The sequence below is a fragment of the Triticum urartu genome, chromosome 3A (assembly GCF_056163025.1).
Source record: "Triticum urartu cultivar PI428250 chromosome 3A, HENAU_Tu73, whole genome shotgun sequence".
In the NCBI taxonomy this organism is placed as follows: domain Eukaryota; kingdom Viridiplantae; phylum Streptophyta; class Magnoliopsida; order Poales; family Poaceae; genus Triticum; species Triticum urartu.
The window spans coordinates 216,584,537-216,602,720 of record NC_141875.1 but is presented as its reverse complement, the minus strand read 5'-3'; the positions used below and the strand labels follow the sequence as shown (position 1 = coordinate 216,602,720).

General features: G+C 46.7%; 2 protein-coding genes and 1 pseudogene across 3 annotated transcripts; 2 read left to right on the top strand and 1 right to left on the bottom strand.

Annotated features, from left to right (window-relative positions):
• The first annotated feature begins 695 nt into the window (after positions 1-695).
• REP (Rab escort protein) lies at positions 696-5,982 on the top strand. Of its 2 annotated transcripts, XM_048707195.2 has the most exons (10): positions 700-1,795; positions 1,878-2,000; positions 2,187-2,286; positions 2,501-2,539; positions 3,239-3,455; positions 3,538-3,613; positions 3,734-3,929; positions 4,580-4,660; positions 5,017-5,122; positions 5,750-5,982. In XM_048707195.2, the coding sequence occupies exons 1-9, from the start codon at positions 1,035-1,037 to the stop codon at positions 5,104-5,106; spliced, it is 1,683 nt and encodes a 560-aa protein (XP_048563152.1). In that variant the 5' UTR covers positions 700-1,034; the 3' UTR covers positions 5,107-5,122; positions 5,750-5,982. The 2 variants fall into 2 exon arrangements, with proteins under 2 accessions (XP_087402951.1, XP_048563152.1); XM_087546825.1 differs by lacking the exon at positions 4,580-4,660 and having other exon boundaries at positions 696-1,795.
• Positions 5,983-7,791: 1,809 nt separating this feature from the next.
• Positions 7,792-10,497, bottom strand: LOC147979257 (uncharacterized; annotated as a pseudogene).
• Positions 10,498-11,761: 1,264 nt separating this feature from the next.
• On the top strand, positions 11,762-13,955 carry LOC125543739 (protein NRT1/ PTR FAMILY 5.2-like). Its single transcript, XM_048707201.2, has 2 exons — positions 11,762-11,979; positions 12,057-13,955. Exons 1-2 carry the CDS (start codon positions 11,782-11,784, stop codon positions 13,515-13,517), a joined length of 1,659 nt encoding a protein of 552 aa, XP_048563158.2. The 5' UTR covers positions 11,762-11,781; the 3' UTR covers positions 13,518-13,955.
• Positions 13,956-18,184: the final 4,229 nt, after the last annotated feature.

Sequence of the window (18,184 nt, the reverse complement as noted above, 5' to 3'; positions counted from 1 at the left end):
ACATTTTGTAGAAGTCTTTGGATTTTTACATTTATTACTTTCCTATTCGGACTGCTAGGCATCCGATGGTCTTCCCATATGTTGACATTTGCTTCAGCACCAACTCTCCACATGCGTCCTCTCATAAACGTGCGTAGCCCAGCTATTATGCTCTACCAAGTAAAAGAGGATCACTCTTTCGGACCCGCTTTCAGTAATTCCATCGGGGTAATACTTAGTTCTGAGAACAGTTGCACACAAAAAATTTAGTTTTGTAATCAACCTTCAACTTTGCTTTGCTAACATAGCGAGACTAAATGCATGCAAAACTCTAAACCACATGCCTCCATTCTTTTTTGGTGCACATATTTTCCAACACGCCCATCAATATATTCTCTTTTGTTCTACAGTATCTCTCCACCAAAAGCTAGACATTTCATTTGTTATGAGATAACAAATCTTTTTGGGAATATTAAAAAATGCCATAGCAAAATCAAGGAGAGACTGGATAACAACTTTCAATAAAGTTTCTTTGCCGTCCACCGGAATTTTTCTCACCAAACCTTCGAGTCGCTTTATTACTCTTCCAAAAAGATGAATAAAACTGTCACTTAGCATGTCAATTCTTCATAGAGAAGACATTTTCTTTTGAAAAACTGCCATCATTTGATCTTGATCAAACAGCTGCGAGGCGTTCGCTGTGAGTTTCTTCCCAGAGAAAACCTTTACCTATACCGGCTAGCATTATACCGGGGAAAGAAAAGCATCTGCGTCGCCTTCCTCCCAAAACCCAAATCGAACTCGCGGCGATCTCTCGCCTTCCCAAACCAACAGACTCTGTACGGTCTTCTCGCTCTCGCGCCCCTCCCACAGTTTGTAGCGTGGCTGGCAGCAGCAGGGTGCCTCGCCGGCAGCTGGAAACAAGTATGATCTTGCCACTGAGCTGTGCCTCCAACGTGTTTGCGTGAATGCGCAGGTGGCGCGCTTGCTTTCTTCCACGCACTAGATCTTGTGAATTTTCCGTCTCCACCTGATTTTGAGATTCGCCGCTGACCATGGCTGACGCCTCCGTCGCCGGCGGTTCCATGGACGACTACCCAACCATCGACCCAACCTCTTTCGACGTGGTCCTCTGCGGCACCGGCCTCCCGGAGTCCATCCTCGCCGCTGCCTGCGCGGCCGCCGGGAAGACCGTCCTCCACGTCGACCCCGACCCCTTCTACGGCTCCTTCTACTCCTCCATCCCGCTCCCTTCCGTCCCCTCCATCCTCTCCCCCAACTCCTCCACCCCTTGTCCTCCCTCAACCACAGCCTCCTCGTCCGCCACCGCCGCATACACCGCCGTCGATCTCGAGCGCCGCAGTCTGTACTCGGAGGTTGAGACCTCGGGGACGGTTCCCGAACCGTCCAGGCGCTTCACGGTCGACCTGGTGGGTCCCAGGGTGCTGTACTGCGCCGACGAGGCCGTGGACCTTCTTCTGAGGTCAGGAGGAAGCCACCATGTGGAGTTCAAGAGCGTGGAAGGGGGTAGCCTCATCTACTGGGATGGTGCGCTCTGCCCGGTGCCAGACTCTAGGCAGGCCATCTTCATGGACAGCACACATCGGTCAAAGGAGAAGCTTAATCTTAGGGATAATCTTAAGGAGAAGACCCTCTTGTTCAGATTCTTCAAGCTTGTCCAGTCACACATTGCCGCATCGTCTTCTGGTGATAAGGATGGGGAGGGCGAAGCCTCTGGTAAGATATCCGAGGAGGACTTGGACCTCCCCTTCATCGAATTCCTCAAGAAACAGCAGCTTCAACCCAAGATTAGAGCGTAAGAGCATGCTCAAGTGTAATAGTGTACTCTATTTTTTTTAGCAATTTGACTGATTTAGGCTTTTGTGTCTTGTTTCTAGGGTTGTGCTATATGCAATAGCCATGGCAGATTATGATCAAGATGCTGCAGACTCATGCGAGAAATTGCTAACGACGAGAGATGGAATCAAGACCCTAGCTCTTTATTCCTCGTCCATTGGGAGGTCACTTTGCTCACTCGATCCTTTTTTGGTACTCTTTTGAGAAGACATATCTTCTATGATGTATATACCTTTGTTGGGTAATCTGTTTAGTCTGGTGTAGCTTAAGAGATGTCTAACATGTGGTGATTTTATATGTGACTTGCTGTGGTCTAAATTTTCTATATGTGCTCATTTTATCTTTAACAGGTTTGCTAATGCCCAAGGTGCTTTCATTTATCCTATGTATGGGCATGGCGAGCTACCGCAAGCTTTCTGTCGCTTTGCTGCTGTTAAGGGTGCCCTATATGTAAGATGTTATTCTCAGCTATGTTATTTTTCTTTTTGATAAATCTTACATATACTACTGGAACGTGATGATAGTGATGATGTGGTAGGCCAAGGGTTTAGCACCTCTCTGCTGGAATGACCTGCCCTTTTAAACCAGAACATGGCCAATTATATTGTCTTTTTTGTGACTCTTTGATACTTAGACTCTGGTATATCTCTCTTCTGTCAATCAGGTGTTGAGGATGCCAGTCACAGCCCTTCTCATGGACCAGGTATGATAAAATTTAAGCTCTATGCTGGACGTGTTCGTGCCAATGTTTGTCTGTCTGATATAGTCAATTGTACAATATAATCTTTCCTTTTTGTTGCTCAGTATTTATATATTTTCATTATAGATTTTACTGTCATCTTCAAATGTGTACCAACAAATTGCAAATCGGCATAGGATTCTATGACACCCACTTGATCCAGCAAAGATAGAGTAGAGAGAGTTGGCAAAATTACCTGCTGCTGCTGCTGCTGCTGCTTCAAGAGGGAAAAGATGCAGTGTTACCATAATTAGGTTCTCCTGTACTATCAAAGTCTGGAAAAAGATAAAACAATCTGCAAAATTCATTTTTTTGCATCTTTAGATGGTGAAAATTTGTTGGCAACCACCATGGTTATGCATCTCAGTCCTGAGCTCAACAAGAACAGTTCTGCCAAAGTGTTTGTCCAATCTGCAAAGCAGTCAGGGAGAGCCTGATTTCAAGTACATGCAAGGGATATTTTTTTTTCCGCTCAGGATAAGAATGATACTGACTCATTTAATATATTTGAATGCATTAGGTCGATTCCCAGAATCAGTAGATCAGCGATCATTTTCAGTGTTTATTTGCCTCTGAGTGATGTCGCATGCTTTAGTTAGGGATCTGCACGATCAATTTTGTAATCTGTGAATAGCACCCAACAATCAACATTCTCTTGTTCAGGAAAAGAAGCGTTATATAGGCACCAGATTGGCTTCTGGTCAGGATATTTTGTGCCAGCAGTTGATACTAGGTCCCTCATACAAAATTCCTTCATTGGACATGCCAGCTGATGCTTCAGACTCAAACTTGACGAGAAAAGTTGCCAGGGGAGTATGCATAATCAGCAGCTCCATAAAAGAGGCTTCATCAAATGTTCTGGTTGTTTTCCCCCCAAAATGTGAGGACAGTTATTTCTCCTCTGTTAATGTTTGTATTGCTTGAATAAGTGATTTGCTTCTCATTTGTTTCCTTCATTTTAGCATTACAAGAGCAGCAAGCTACAGCTGTTCGGGCGCTTCAGCTGAGCAGCAATGTAGCAGTATGCCCTCCTGGAATGTAAGTTACGTATGCAGTGTTAGTGTTTACTTTTCTGCATCTGACATAGGAACAACTGCATTTGAAATTGTCACCATATAGGCAGGCAACTTTGCTTACAAGCTGATCTCCACCTTGCAGGTTCATGATATATCTGTCTACTCCCTGTACCGATGCCTTTACGGGAAAGCAGTACATAAACAAGGCTATGGAGGTTCTTTTCAGTACTCAGGTTTCAGATGATTCAGAAGGCCATTTGGAGACAACCAGCAAAAACATCGAGGATACAAAGCCAGTGCTAATCTGGAGTTGTGTGTATGTTCAAGAGATCACACAGGTGCATTTATTTGATCATTTTCAACACTAGTAAAAATATGTGCTGTTAAGATGTCATATACTGTATTTTTTCGAAAAGGGGCGCTTTATTACTTAAAAGGTTTAAGTAACACCCGGCCTCTGCATAACTAAGATGCACACAGCCAACAGAGTCCTCACGACAAGCGAAAAATAAAATAAAAAAGGAAGGCGAAATACAAAGAAAAATGTATATTTGTATAGCGCCTAAACCGTCGGTGGCCCAATCCTAAGATCATGCTGCCACCCATGTTGGGTAAAAGTATCCCTCGCCGTAGCCTCCAATCGTGTACACACCTCCGTAAACAGGTCTCGATTCTCCACTCGTTGTAGAGAGGACCATAAACGAAGCGTCCCAGTACATCTGTAGATAACCTGCATAAGCGAAGTACTTTTATCGTTAAAAATCTTATCATTTCTACATAGCCAAAGCGACCAAATCACGGCAAGCGCTCCCACCCTAAGTAGAATTCTAAACTTGTGATCAATCCCATGTAACCAGTTGCCAAATATATTAGCAACACTACAAGGAGGGTACAAGCCAGAAGCTATTTGGATGATTGACCATATAGATTGATCATATACTGTATGTATTTGTATTAAGACATCCATTGTCCCGTCTTCCACTATCAGGGAACATCTGGTACTGTATTGTCATGCCCCATGCCTGATGAAAACCTGGACTACAGAGATATACTGGAATCAACAAAACAGGTATTGCGTTCGTTATGTGTTGGTAAATTTTATTCTTATTTCTGTACTTGCAGGAGATACAGGCCAGGATTCTGGCTCATCATGGAGGCTTCAGAACTGAATTGTACATGTCAATAGCGAGTGCTTTATTACGGTGTTTGCATTGAAGAAAGAGTAACTAGTACACCTATATAGTGCTGGAGTGAATTCGTCTAGTTGTTAATTTCGTTGTGTCTGATGTAGGCTTGGAGATTAGCTCTTCATTTACTTGATAATGTCTCTAGCTCTGTCGAGCATAATGAGATGTGAACACAGAAAAGGCACATGCAACCATCTGCCCTTCATCTTATAAATTCCTCTCATTGTTTTTCTTGCAGTTATTCACAGATACTTATCCTGACGAAGAATTCCTGCCTAGAAACGCAGCTCCTAAATATGCCGATGATGACTCTGATCTTGCAGAGTAGAAACATGTTTGCAGAGGTAATAACATCCCTGCATGTGGAACTTGTACTGTTTTCTCATTTTATTGTTACATGTGAAGATATCAAAATCATTGCACATGGAGCTGTATATTTACTCATAGTTATCTCAGTGTGCTTGAAAATGTTATAACATTTACACATCGGACTTTGCACTGTTTGCTCATAACCTCATTACATTGAAATGTGAACAACTGTGAATTTGCACATCAAAACTTTTGAAACAGTTTTCTCCAGACCTGCTTGGATCCTGAATGAGAAAAGATGGGTTAACAAAAGAAATGCCAGGGAAGCTCCACTATCAATTTTTTTTATAGAACACCAAAATATGTTGCTGTTGAAGCATCTATTTAAATATTGGTCACATTCTCTCCGGAAGGTACATATGGTGCCAAATAACCCAAAATATCGAATAACAAAGAGTTAAATATATCTCAATTTCGTTAGGACAATGTATGGTGATAGATGATGTGACATGGCTTTCGTTTTGAAGTTCACGTGCTCTGGTAATTCCCAGTTTGGCTTGGTCAAGGTGCACTATTGGTTACAATGTTCTTGTGAACACTATCATACTGGCTCACCTTACAAAAAAAAAATCTTGTCCTGAGTTGGTTGTTATTTTCCGCAGGGTTAGAGTTTTTCTGGACAAATATTCTACAGAAGATACATGAAGGCATTTTAGATACATCGCACCAACATGGATGATCTGCTCAGTGAGCGAGAGCACAGACAACGTTGATGGTTGTATGGCTTGTTGCAGTACCTGTAGTTGTTACTGCACAAGCTACATGTGGCGCCTTTCATTTGTTGCACTGGTTCTTTGTATGAGTGAAACAGAGTAATGAAATTGAGTTTAAACTACTGGTCTGATGCATCCATGGAGTCTGTTACCATAACTATCCTTGGAGTCGAAACAAGGATAACTTCGAGGGCACCGGCCTTGTGTTGTGCGGGTGATGAGCTTGCTGTCGATGTATCGTCAGCGCATGTCGATCACTGCAATTGGTGCTGGGATCTTCTGGAGTGCATGCCTCTTCACCTTTGCTGGAAAGTCCCGGGTCTGCTCCTCCCATAGCAGTCATGACTATACTGTCTGGCGGAGGTGGAGGGCGGCATGTTGGTGGAGCGGGGCCTCCCCTTGGTATGTGTTTGTGTTGTTGGCGTCTGTTGCAGTGTTTGACATGTTGTCGACGGGAGTGGGGTTGGCCTTGTTGAGTTTTGATGTTTGGAGTGGGCTTGACCTTTGATAGATGTATTGGGTTTTGCTCGGTTTTCTGTAATTAATTGGGCAACAATCTTAATTAATATAACTGGTAAAGCTTTTGCCTGTGTTAAAAAAAAGGCTTCCATATTTCGAAAGATCACCCAACGGAACATTATAAAAGGATGTACACCATAGGACATTGATCTCGTACCCTGCATAAATATCAACATGATGAAACAGTGAAATTTTGGTAGAAGAACATAAACACTATGTATTTAAAAAGTTTGCTTCAAAACCAAACGCGTTCCACACCCGTTTCATCTGGTTTTCATGGTGCATTATAGTATGCCATCTACCATCAAGTCCACATGGTATTTTGGTTTGGTATCTATAATCATCTAATTCACTATGCTTCCTAATTTGGAGCCCTCTCGTTCAGTTGAGGTGTTCACTTTTGGATTTCGTTCATGATTTTGACAGGGTCAACTATTTCTTAGCGAGCTTTCTCATTCAGTTGAGGTACTATTCAATTTTTGATTTGATCCATGATCTTGGTTGGTCAACGATTTTTCAAATTAATCGGCAAAACCAACCTATAACAACACATTGGTCCTGTGCGCCCTCTCACCATCTAAACAAAGAAGCGCCGACATGTGACATTGTAGAATAGAAACAATATCAGTACATGTGGTCATGAAAGCAAAAAACCTTCCTCACATAAGTTTTGGTTGATTAGCAGATAACACAAAATAACATCATCCAGAAAAGCCCACTAAAACATCACATTAAAAAGAAAGAAAACAGACTTCAGCATCTTCCCCACACGTTAAACCAATTTTGTGACCAGAAATTTGAAATGAAATCCTCATTCGAGGCTTTCTCTCAAGCTGGATCGATATATAGGCGCTCCCATTTTTATAGTCGCTTCTAAATACTTCATCACCATAAAATAACAGTCTGGATCTTTTGCACCAGGATACTTATTTTGTTTTGTTTGTTCCATTATATCCATGATAGTGAAACCTAACCCTTTTCTGGATCGTATGGAATTTTTTTGAAATAGCAGCGTGGATGCAGAAGCCTTGATCTTCATCCTTTTTGAAATACAGAATAAATCCGAGTAGATAAGCACAAATCAACTACAGCTAATTGTTTTTATTTATTTGATGAGAAGACTGTCCTATTTAGAATTGTAGTTGCTTGATACTCGATCGTGTATTATATAATTCCATTGCTTGATATTCGATCGTGTAGCAGTTAGCTAGTCAGAATCGTATATACAGTTAACTAGCATTGCCCGTGTCACGGAATTAGACCCATCGATCTCAAGTTCTCACCCTTGCGCATCGAGAGCTCAAGTCAAGTGCAGCTGGGAGAGGAGTGCTGTTAGGGTACTGGTAGATACTCTCTCGATCTATTACATGCACAGGGGAATTCGAGATACAAGTGCGAATTACAAGCTCTGGCTAGAGTACAGGAATGGAGAGCGAGAGAAAGAAGAAGGAAAGGAAGCCGCCGCCGTTCGTGATCCACTGGATACCCTCCTCGTTGCCTCCTCTCCACTTACTTATAGCTGGCAACGATTCAACGTATGCACAGCCCAGCCCAGCCCATATGCTATCCACGGATGGGCTGGCCGGTTAGGAGGGCTCCTAACATCCCCCCCTCCTTGAAATGCGGCTTGCCCCCAAGCCGCTGTCCTGAAGAGCTCGCCAGGATCCCACGGTGCTTGAAGATCATCAATCATGTTGGAGTCGCCATGGTAGTTGTCGCAGTAGTAACCATTGTTGAGGTGGACTTGAACGAGCTTGAAGAAGCGGTCGTAGTCAACGGTGGTAGCCGAAGCCGGGGTGGATTTCGACGTGGTCGCAACAGTAGTTGTGGACAAGGTAGGCCCCCCCCGGAGGATGTATAAGACTTGAAAGGCTCACACCACCTTGATCCCACAAAACTTGTTGTACCTTGAATCCATCGGAGTCCATGTAGTAGCCGAAATGAAATGTAGTGGCATGGACGAGGTAGGCCGCAGTTAAGATGATGACACACTTTCCTCCTTCGAAGACCACTAGCTGAGCCAATTCGGGTAACAACGGCCATGCCATCCCTCCAGGATCCCAAGATATGTCCAACAGGTAGATGCCCTGGTCAGATCCAATCACATCCATAGCATAATTGAGCACATAATCTGAACCGAGCCACAACAGGGAGCAACAATTGTTAGAAACATCAAGCCGTGAATTTGGAATGTCGAGGTGCTGGTCCAGAACTAGCATAATGTCCAGGTGCTGCCACTGTACTGAAATGTTCATGTGTTGCCTTGTGTCTGGCATTTTGTCAGTCCTAGGAAAAGGTAACTGGGGAAAGAACTGCTGCTCAAAATGTGTGAATGTATATCTGCAGGAAGGCCATGGTTGCAGCTTGACTGAAGGAACTAGAAAAATATGCAATATTCTGAACTTCGCAAGCACACCACGATCTTTTGTTTGATCTGGTCCATGCCGCAGCTCATAATCAATGTCAGCAGAAGATAGTAGAACCAAGCACCACATCATCACCTTTAGACAAATCGGAAACAAGCAATCACTTTTTGCAATCTGAGAGAAGCGCTGGCTGGACTCCGCAATGATACACATAACATGCCATTGTGAACCGCTACTAGAAGTAAGAAACCCCGTGGTTATTCTGAACAAATAACCCCCTGGATTCCAAGGGAACAAGCATAATGTAGAATCTGAATCAAACTGCCTGAATGAACACAGCTCGTGGAAATTAGCTTTTACTAGCAGTGGCCATTCCCCTCGTAGCTCAAGATTAACTTGTCTGAAATAGTCCTCAAGCAAGTAAATAACAGTAGCACAGCCTAGTTCATATGGCCCAATTTGCATGAACTGAAGAAAAAATTTGTTGGAACATCCTGCGCTTAGAGCGCCCATTTCCTGCATGTTCTGAAATAGATGTGCAGCCATAGAACAGATAAGTAGACGCCATACCACAACACCCAGGTTCAGATCACCCATAAATTGCATTATCGGCTGACTCAGGATTGGCATATCTCTCAGCGCCATGGGGATCCAACAAGCCAACTTCTCATAAGTACATGGTTTCAGTCGCGCACTTGGCAAATGCCTCAAGGATGCTCTCCAAGAATTCAGATCATGAGATAAATACTGCATCGCATATGTAACCTGCGGTAGCAGCCCTGTATGCTTCAGAATCACTTCTTCAGGAGAGGAAGCAAATGACGACCATGGCATAAGACAAGGCCTGCTAGTACATGTTTTCCTCTTGGAACTAAGTGGCCATGCAACTTTCCATTGGAAATGTTTAGAGCAATTAGGGAAAACAGACAGAGTGTTGAATTTCACTCTCTTTGATCCAGCCTCACAACAATTGCTTGGCTCAGCGGAAATCAAGAAAGTGTGCTGCCCTTGTTCAGTGATGTTAGCTAGATCAAAAGATAGCACTGGCTCACACTGTATTAACTAAAAACCAAAAATGCTCGTCGTGTTCCAAGCATTGTGTTTTTTCGCACGCCGAAACTGATGTACAGCCATAGGAGTAAGACCAGGATGATGCATTCCCAGAGCAAGAATAATACTGCATGTACAACGTTCCGAAGACCACTGTTTACTGTAAGAAAATAGCTTGGCGTGCTTACGGTGACAGGAACCAACATTGTTCTGTTGCAAAGACCATAAGCACAAGGGCTCGATAGAGGTTATCCGGATGCAGTGTACATTGTAATTGCCCACAAGTTCTCCAGCGTGACATGATTCCATAGGAAAGGTGCTACTAGTCATATCAAGCAATTGGACAAACTGGAATGGATGTGCCCTGAATGTCCATGTATGAAGGCCATAAATAGAAGTAGTCACCGAGAAGTTTCAATGGGCAACACTAGAATGACAGACCTCTGATGGCACACTGACTGCAAATGATGGCCATGGCATCGGCCGTAGCAGCAGGCCTTGGTGGCTTGGGTGCGGCGAGATGTCCAAGTCATGCTTCTAGAACGGCTACATCGAATTGACAGTCTTGGTAGCAGGACAAACGAGGTCGGCGACGAGCTCATGTGTGGCTGCTGGGAGTAGCGACGCCGTCGTGACTGGAGATGGGAACGAAGTGGCACCAACTTGGTTGGAGCATTTCGTCGAACAAGAGAAAGGCGTCATGCCGATGTAGACAGGGGACACTCTGCGGGAGACAACAAGGACCTCATGGAGCTTGTTGGTGGGCAAGGAGACGCTTGAGAGGACGGCAAGCTCGAGGGCGACGTCTGGAGTGGCCGCCACGAGTGTGTACTCGTCCGGTCCTGCAACAACGACGCCGCGGGTGCTGTCGGCGACGGACTTCCATGACGGAACCTAGACGTGGAGCAGCGGGTTGATGCTGGCCATCACAGGAATGGTGAGGGCGCCGAACTTGTCGCTGAGGTCGACGACGGACTCGTGGTAGACGATGGTGACCTTGTCGACGCTATTGGTGGCGACAACTTGGTTCAGGCCATCCGTCGAACAGGTGATGTGCGCCATCACGATGCAAGCAGGGGGCGCGTCGTGGATGACCTCGAGCACTTCCTGGGGCTTGGTGGTGGAGCCGGAGACGTCGGGGACGGGTGTAGGTGAGGCGTCCGTCGTGGTTGAGGCCGCCGGATCGACAAGCGAGGTGACCACGGGAGGGTCACCCACTCGTGCAATACCCAACACTGAGCTCATCTCGTCTGCCTGAGCACATAACCTCTCCAGATACCACAACAACTGCTCCTTGGCAGGCATGGCATCCCACTCTGATGGTTTGACGGCGGGCATGGCGTCGTCCCCGGTGGAACGGAGGAATCGGGTGTGGACGAAAAAAATTGGGGAAAATTGAGGAGTGAAAGGGTGGTGGCCTGGCTCTGATACCAGATGTTAGGGTACTGGTAGATACTCTCTCGATCTATTACATGCACAGGGGAATTCGAGATACAAGTGCGAATTACAAGCTCTGGTTAGAGTACAGGAATGGAGAGCGAGAGAAAGAAGAAGGAAAGGAAGCCGCCGCCGCCGTTCGTGATCCACTCGATACCCTCCTCGTTGCCTCCTCTCCACTTACTTATAGCTGGCAACGATTCAACGTGTGCACAGCCCAGCCCAGCCCATATGCTGTCCACGGATGGGCTGGCCGGTTAGGAGGGCTCCTAACAAGTGCCAATGGCGGGGACGCCGCAGCTGGAGACCGGCGGCGGCGAGTACACGCAGGACGGCACGACGGACCTCTGCGGCAACCCGGTCATCCGATCCAACTGAGGAGGCTGGAAAGCCTGCTCCTTCGTTCTTGGTAAGGAAGCTCCGCGTGCCTAACCTTCATTTCGTTGCACGTAAGGTCGTAAGGAAGAAGAAGCCCGATATCCCTGGTCTGCAACGCCGAAGAAGCCATGGCTGACCAAGTGACCTGCAGTGTACGAGGTGTTCGAGCGGATGGCGCACTATGGTATCGCGTCCAACCTGGTGCTGTACCTGACGAGGGAGCTGCACCAGGGCACGGTGCGCTCCGCCAACAACGTCACCAACTGGGCCGGCACCAGCCTCATCACGCCCGTCCTCGGCGCCTACATCGCCGACGCCCACCTCGGACGCTACCGCACCTTCATGGCCGCCTCCGCCATCTACCTTCTCGTAAGTCCTTCCCTTCCTTCATACCTCGGCCCGATCGCAGGCAAAAGCTCTCGCTGAAAATGAAAAACTTTGCGCAGGGAATGTGCCTGCTGACCATGGCCGTGTCGCTGCCGTCGCTGAAGCCGCCGGCGTGCGGCACCGGCACGGCGGACCCGAGCTGCGAGCGCAAGGCGTCGAGCCTGCAGCTGGGCGTGTTCTTTCTGGCCCTGTACACCCTCGCCGTCGGCACAGGCGGCACCAAGCCCAACATCTCCACCATCGGCGCCGACCAGTTCGACAAGCACGAGCCGCGGGAGCGCCGGCAGAAGCTCTCCTTCTTCAACTGGTGGATGTTCAGCATCTTCCTGGGCACGCTCTTCGCCAACACCGTCCTCGTCTACATCCAGGACAAGATCGGCTGGACCGTCGGCTACGCGCTCCCCACCATCGGCCTCGCCGTCTCCATCGCCGTGTTCACCGCCGGAACGCCCCTGTACCGCCACAAGCCGACCTCACCCGAGAGCTCCCTCGCCAAGATGGCCGGGGTCATCGTCGCCGCCGTCCGCAAGTGCCGCGTCCCGGCGCCCGCGGACCCGCGCGACCTGCACGAGCTCGACCCCGAGCACTACGACAGGAAAAAGACGTCCCCGCTGCCCCACACGCCGAATTTCAGTGTGCTGAGCAAAGCGGCGGTGAGGACCGGGACCGGGAGCACGTCGCGGTGGTCGCTGAGCACGGTGACGCAGGTGGAGGAGACGAAGCAGATGCTCAAGATGCTTCCCGTGCTGTTCATCACGTTCGTGCCGAGCGCGATGCTGGCCCAGATCAACACGCTGTTCGTGAAGCAGGGCACGACGCTGGAGCGGCGCGTCGGCGGCTTCGACATCCCGCCGGCGAGCCTGCAGGGGTTCGTGACCGTCTCCATGCTCGTCTCCGTCGTGCTCTACGACCGCCTCTTCGTGCCCTGCACGCGGCGCCTGACAAAGAACCCGCGGGGCATCTCGCTGCTCCAGCGGATGGGCGTCGGGCTCGTCCTCCACATCGCGATCATGGTGGTCGCGTCGGCGACCGAGCGGCGCCGCCTGGCCGTGGCGCGCGAGAACGGCGTGCTCGACAGCAGGGGCACGATGGTCCCGCTCTCCATCTTCGTGCTGCTCCCGCAGTTCCTGTTCATGGGCGTCGCCGACGCCTTCCTGGAGGTGGCCAAGATCGAGTTCTTCTACGACCAGGCGCCCGAGGGGATGAAGAGCCTCGGCACGTCCTACGCCATGATCAGCCTCGGCGTCGGCAACTTCCTCAGCAGCTTCCTGCTGTCGACGGTGTCGCGCGTCACGCGGCGGCGCGGAGGAGGACATGGAGGCTGGATCCAGAACAACCTCAACGCCTCGCGGCTGGACCTCTACTACGCCTTCTTCGCCGTGCTCAACTGCGCCAACCTCCTCGTCTTCTTCGCCGTGTGCCGGATGTACGTGTATAACGCGGACATCGCTGACGGTGGCAGGGAGAAGCAGGGGAGGCCAGGAATGGTGAAGGAGCCAACCGTACCAGCTACAGAGTAGTATCTCCTGGGAATTAGCACATACCCAAAACCCAAAATAACATTTAAAATGTTCAATTTCAGATTTCACATAAAAAATCAGTTGCACCAAAATAAATGTGCAATTGCACGCAATTACAATAGATAAAATATGCAATTGCACACAATTACGACAAATAAAACATGCAATTGCGCAAAACACAAAAGAGCAATGTTATTCGTGCGAATGGATCTTACAAAAAGTTTTACATACTGGTACAATCGGAAGGTAGTTAGGGCATGTACAATGATTGATAAAACAGTCTTATTTTAAGCCTTGCATGTAATTTAGATATGCCAGCAAAATATGTCTACAATGGGTTATATCTTAGTAGTATCTCTAGTAATTAGCTATTCCTAAAAATATAGTGAGACATATAGGGCATGTACAATGGTTCTATCTTAGGAATGCAACATAGGATAAATGATGAGTGGGTAAGAGAGAAAACATAAGAAAAGGTTCGTCTTCTCTTATCTAAGAGAAGACAAGAGATGATCTCTTAGCATAATATGTCTCACCACGTTTTTGAAAATAGCTAATTATTGGAGATAATGCTAAGAGATAACTCATTGTAGATATGTTGTTTTGTCATCTCTAAACTACATGCAAGACTTAAGATAAGACTATTTTATCAATCATTATACATGCCTGAGATCATCTCTTAAATAAGAGAAGACAAAACCTTTTTTTTATGAATTCTTTTTTTTCCACATCAGTATTTATCCTACGTGGCACTTCTAAGATAGCATTATTGTACATATCCTTAGCTAAAATCATGGGGCGGTTACCCAACCTTCGTCCGCAGCGTTCCTTTGTTCGCCCTACCTCATTTCTCTTAGGTTTTGTCCGCCAGTCCGCCTCCCTCTGTTGATTTTTGTTTCATTCCCCATCGATTTCTCATGTCCCACCTTCTTCCCAGTTCTCTCGTTCCGTCTGAAGTGCACCCACGGACATAGCGAGCAAAAGAACTTGTTCTGCTAGCCCCGCCACCACGCCCGTTCGACCAGCCATCCGCACTCCGCCGCCCATACAAGCTCCGCCACCTCCTGTACGTGCTACAGATCGCCAACCCGTCCGCACACAACCTCTGATGTGCCGTCGGTGCTAGAGCTGCGCCGCGCCGTTCATGCTCGATGTCCATCGCCGGCGGTGCGAGCTCCACTGCCACCCATCCAAGTTCTGCCTACTACTGTTTCTCGCATGCCCGCCACTCAGCTTGGTTCGGTCGAATCTCTCCTGCTGGTTACTGGCGTTGGGATATCGTCTCATGGTCGTCGTTGCATCAACTCCCGACCCGACCGCTATGCTGGCAACCGCTGTTTCTGATGATGTTGCTTCCACCCTTGTCACGGTTCATATCCTTTCTCTACTAGCTTTCCCTTCACAGAAGATTTTGTGGTTGATCTGTTGATTGGGCTAGGTAGACATTGTTGAGTGTTTTGCGGTGGATGTGATATGGCTGCGACTGACTGACCAACCCCATATGTGTTTAAGTAGACAGTAAAGCTTCGTGCGCTGCTTGTGAACTACATCAGTCCAAAAAAGCATATTTTAATTACTGGGGTTGTTCCTATGCTTGCACTACATTTGGTTTTTATAAGGTTTGGGATCTTCTTACACTGCGTAACACGTTAATTCAACGATTCTAATGTGGTTTGCAAGCCACCGATCTGCTGTAGAAGTACTCGCTAAATCGCAGTCCAAAGGTGTTACACCCACGATGCGGCTATATCTCCCACGTGTCGAAGCACGATTTAGAGGCATAATCGCATTGTAGGCATGTCACAAGAGGGGTAATCTTTACACATCCCATGTACTGAATAAGAAAGAGGTATAGGGTTGGCTTACAATCGCCACTTCACACAATATATGAATATAACATTACATCATCCAGCAAGGTCCGACTACGGAACCAAAATAAAAGAAGACCACCCCTAATGCTAGATCCCCGATCGCCCCGACTGGACTCCACTACTGATCAACTGAAACGAAACAACACAATGAACAAGATCTTCATCGAGCTCCTCCTTGAGCTCGGTTGCGTCACCTGCACAGTATCATCGGCACCTGCAACTGGTTTTGGAAGTAATCTGTGAGTCACGGGGACTCAGCAATCTCACACTCTCGCGATCAAGACTATTTAAGCTTATGGGAAGGAAAATGTAGTGAGGTGGAGCTGCAGCAAGCACTAGCACATACGGTGGCTAACTTACACAAATAAGAGCGAGAAGAGAAGCAAAGCACGGTCGAGAATCTATGATCAAGAAGTGATCCTAGACTACTTACGTTCAAGCATAACTCCAACATCGTGTTCACTTCCCGGACCCCGCCGAGAAGAGACCATCACGGCTACACACGCGGTTGATGCATTTTAATTAAGATAAGTTTCAAGTTCTCTACAACCGGGCATTAACAAATTCCCATCTGCCCATAACCGCGGGCATGGCTTTCGAAAGTTCAAAACCCTGTAGGGGTGTCCCAACTTAGCCCATCACAAGCTCTCACGGTCAACGAAGGATATTCCTTCTCCCAGGAAGACCCGATCAGACTCGGAATCCCGGTTACAAGACATTTCGACAATGGTAAAACAAGATCAGCAAAGCCGCCCGATGCGCCGACATCCTGATAGGAGCTGCACATATCTCGTTCTCAAGGCAACACCGGATGAGACATCTTACGAGTAAAACCAACCCTCAAGTTTCCCCGAGGTGGCCCCGCAGTCTACTCAGTTCGGACCAACACTTAGAGAAGCACTGGCCCCCGGGGGGGGGGGGGGGTTAAAATAAAGATGACCCTTGAGTCTGCAGAACCCAAGGGAAGGTGATAGGTTGTTAGTGCAAATGATAAAACCAAGGTTGGGCCTTACTGGAGGAGTTTTATTTAAGGCAAACTGTCAAGGAGTTCTCATTATAACCCAACCGCTTAAGGAACGCAAAATCAAGAAACATAACACCGGTATGGCGGAAACTAGGGCGGCAAGAGTGGAACAAAACACCAGGCATAAGGCCGAGCCTTCCACCCTTTACCAAGTATATAGATGCATTAATTTAAATAAGAGATATTGTGATATCCCAACAATAAACATGTTCCAACATGGAACAAACTCCAATCTTCACCTGCAACTAGCAACGCTATAAGAGGGGCTGAGCAAAGCGGTAACATAGCTAAACAACGGTTTGCTAGGACAAGGTGGGTTAGAGGCTTGACATGGCAATATGGGAGGCATGATATAGCAAGTGGTAGGTATCCCAGCATAGACATAGCAATAGAGCGAGCAACTAGCAAGCAAAGATAGAAGTGATTTCGAGGGTATGGTCATCTTGCCTGCAAAGTTCTCCGAGAAGACGAAAACTTGATCCTCGTAAACGTACTCAATGGGTACCTCAAACAACGAACTCGTCTCCCGGCTCTACCCAAGACAAGAACACAAGCAAAGGAAACAACAATCAACCACGGTGCAATGCGCAAGCAACATGGTGCAAAACATGGCATGATATGCGGGATGTGATATGCAATGCATATGCGAGCTCCGGGAGAAAAATATTAAACAAGGCATCAACTTGGAAAACCAAGAGTGCCGCTAGAAAGATGAGTTGATTTCTGTCGAAATCGATATAAAGATCACCAGAAATGGATGCACGGTTTGCAAATGGCAAGCAAAACAATAATGGCACTAAATTGCGATTAATAACATGATGCCATCAAGAATGCAACAAGAAACTAAGCTACTGCACTCCAACATAGCAACAAAGCACATGGCAGTGATCCATTCAAGAAGCTTGACAAAATATGAACACTGAGCTACGGCTAAATCATACAATAGCAGGTTCAAACAAGCATGACAAAAGTGCAAAAGATATCAGGTTCACAGACTTAGTGAAGATAACATGTCAGGATTAACATCAGGAAGCAATGTTTAGATCAAGATAACAACATGCTATAGGAACAGAACATAGCAAACAAAGGCATGGCATGAATCTACTCAAAGCATATAACAAAAGTCCCTTACTGACCATAAGTCAAAAAGGATCAGAAGATATGATGGCACCCATGTAAACATAGCAAGTTTCGTTAACAGATTCAGACTTAGCAGAAAACTGGACATGGCAAAAACAGAGTTACGTAGGCATGTTTGCGAGCTCGATGCACTCAACACAAGGCATTGCATGACAAAATAAGAATACACCCAACAAGAAGACATGTTAAAGTAGCTAACCATGGCAAGAGCAATCTCATAGCATGCAAGGATCAACTACAACAACCTCGCCAAAATTTCTTAACACGTAAACAATCTGCTAGGAACATTTTATAGCAAAAGTAGAGTAAGATTGAGTCATGCTAGAGTACTCCATAATTGCAAACAAAGACATGGATGGATAGAACATAACAATATCTCAAAATCATCCTTAGTGAACATGCTCAAAAGAGGCATGGATCACTCTATAGCAACAAGAATACATGGCATAAAAATAACATCAGGGAAATGACTTAGAAGAATTCTAAGTCCCTGAAATCAGCAACATCACGAGAGCTACTTTGCATGCTTGTGCTAGTCACCATATTGATCACAAAAATACATGGCATACACCCCTGTAAAGATGGCATGGCATATAACAAAACACATGTAGAGCTCATACTCATATGAGGCA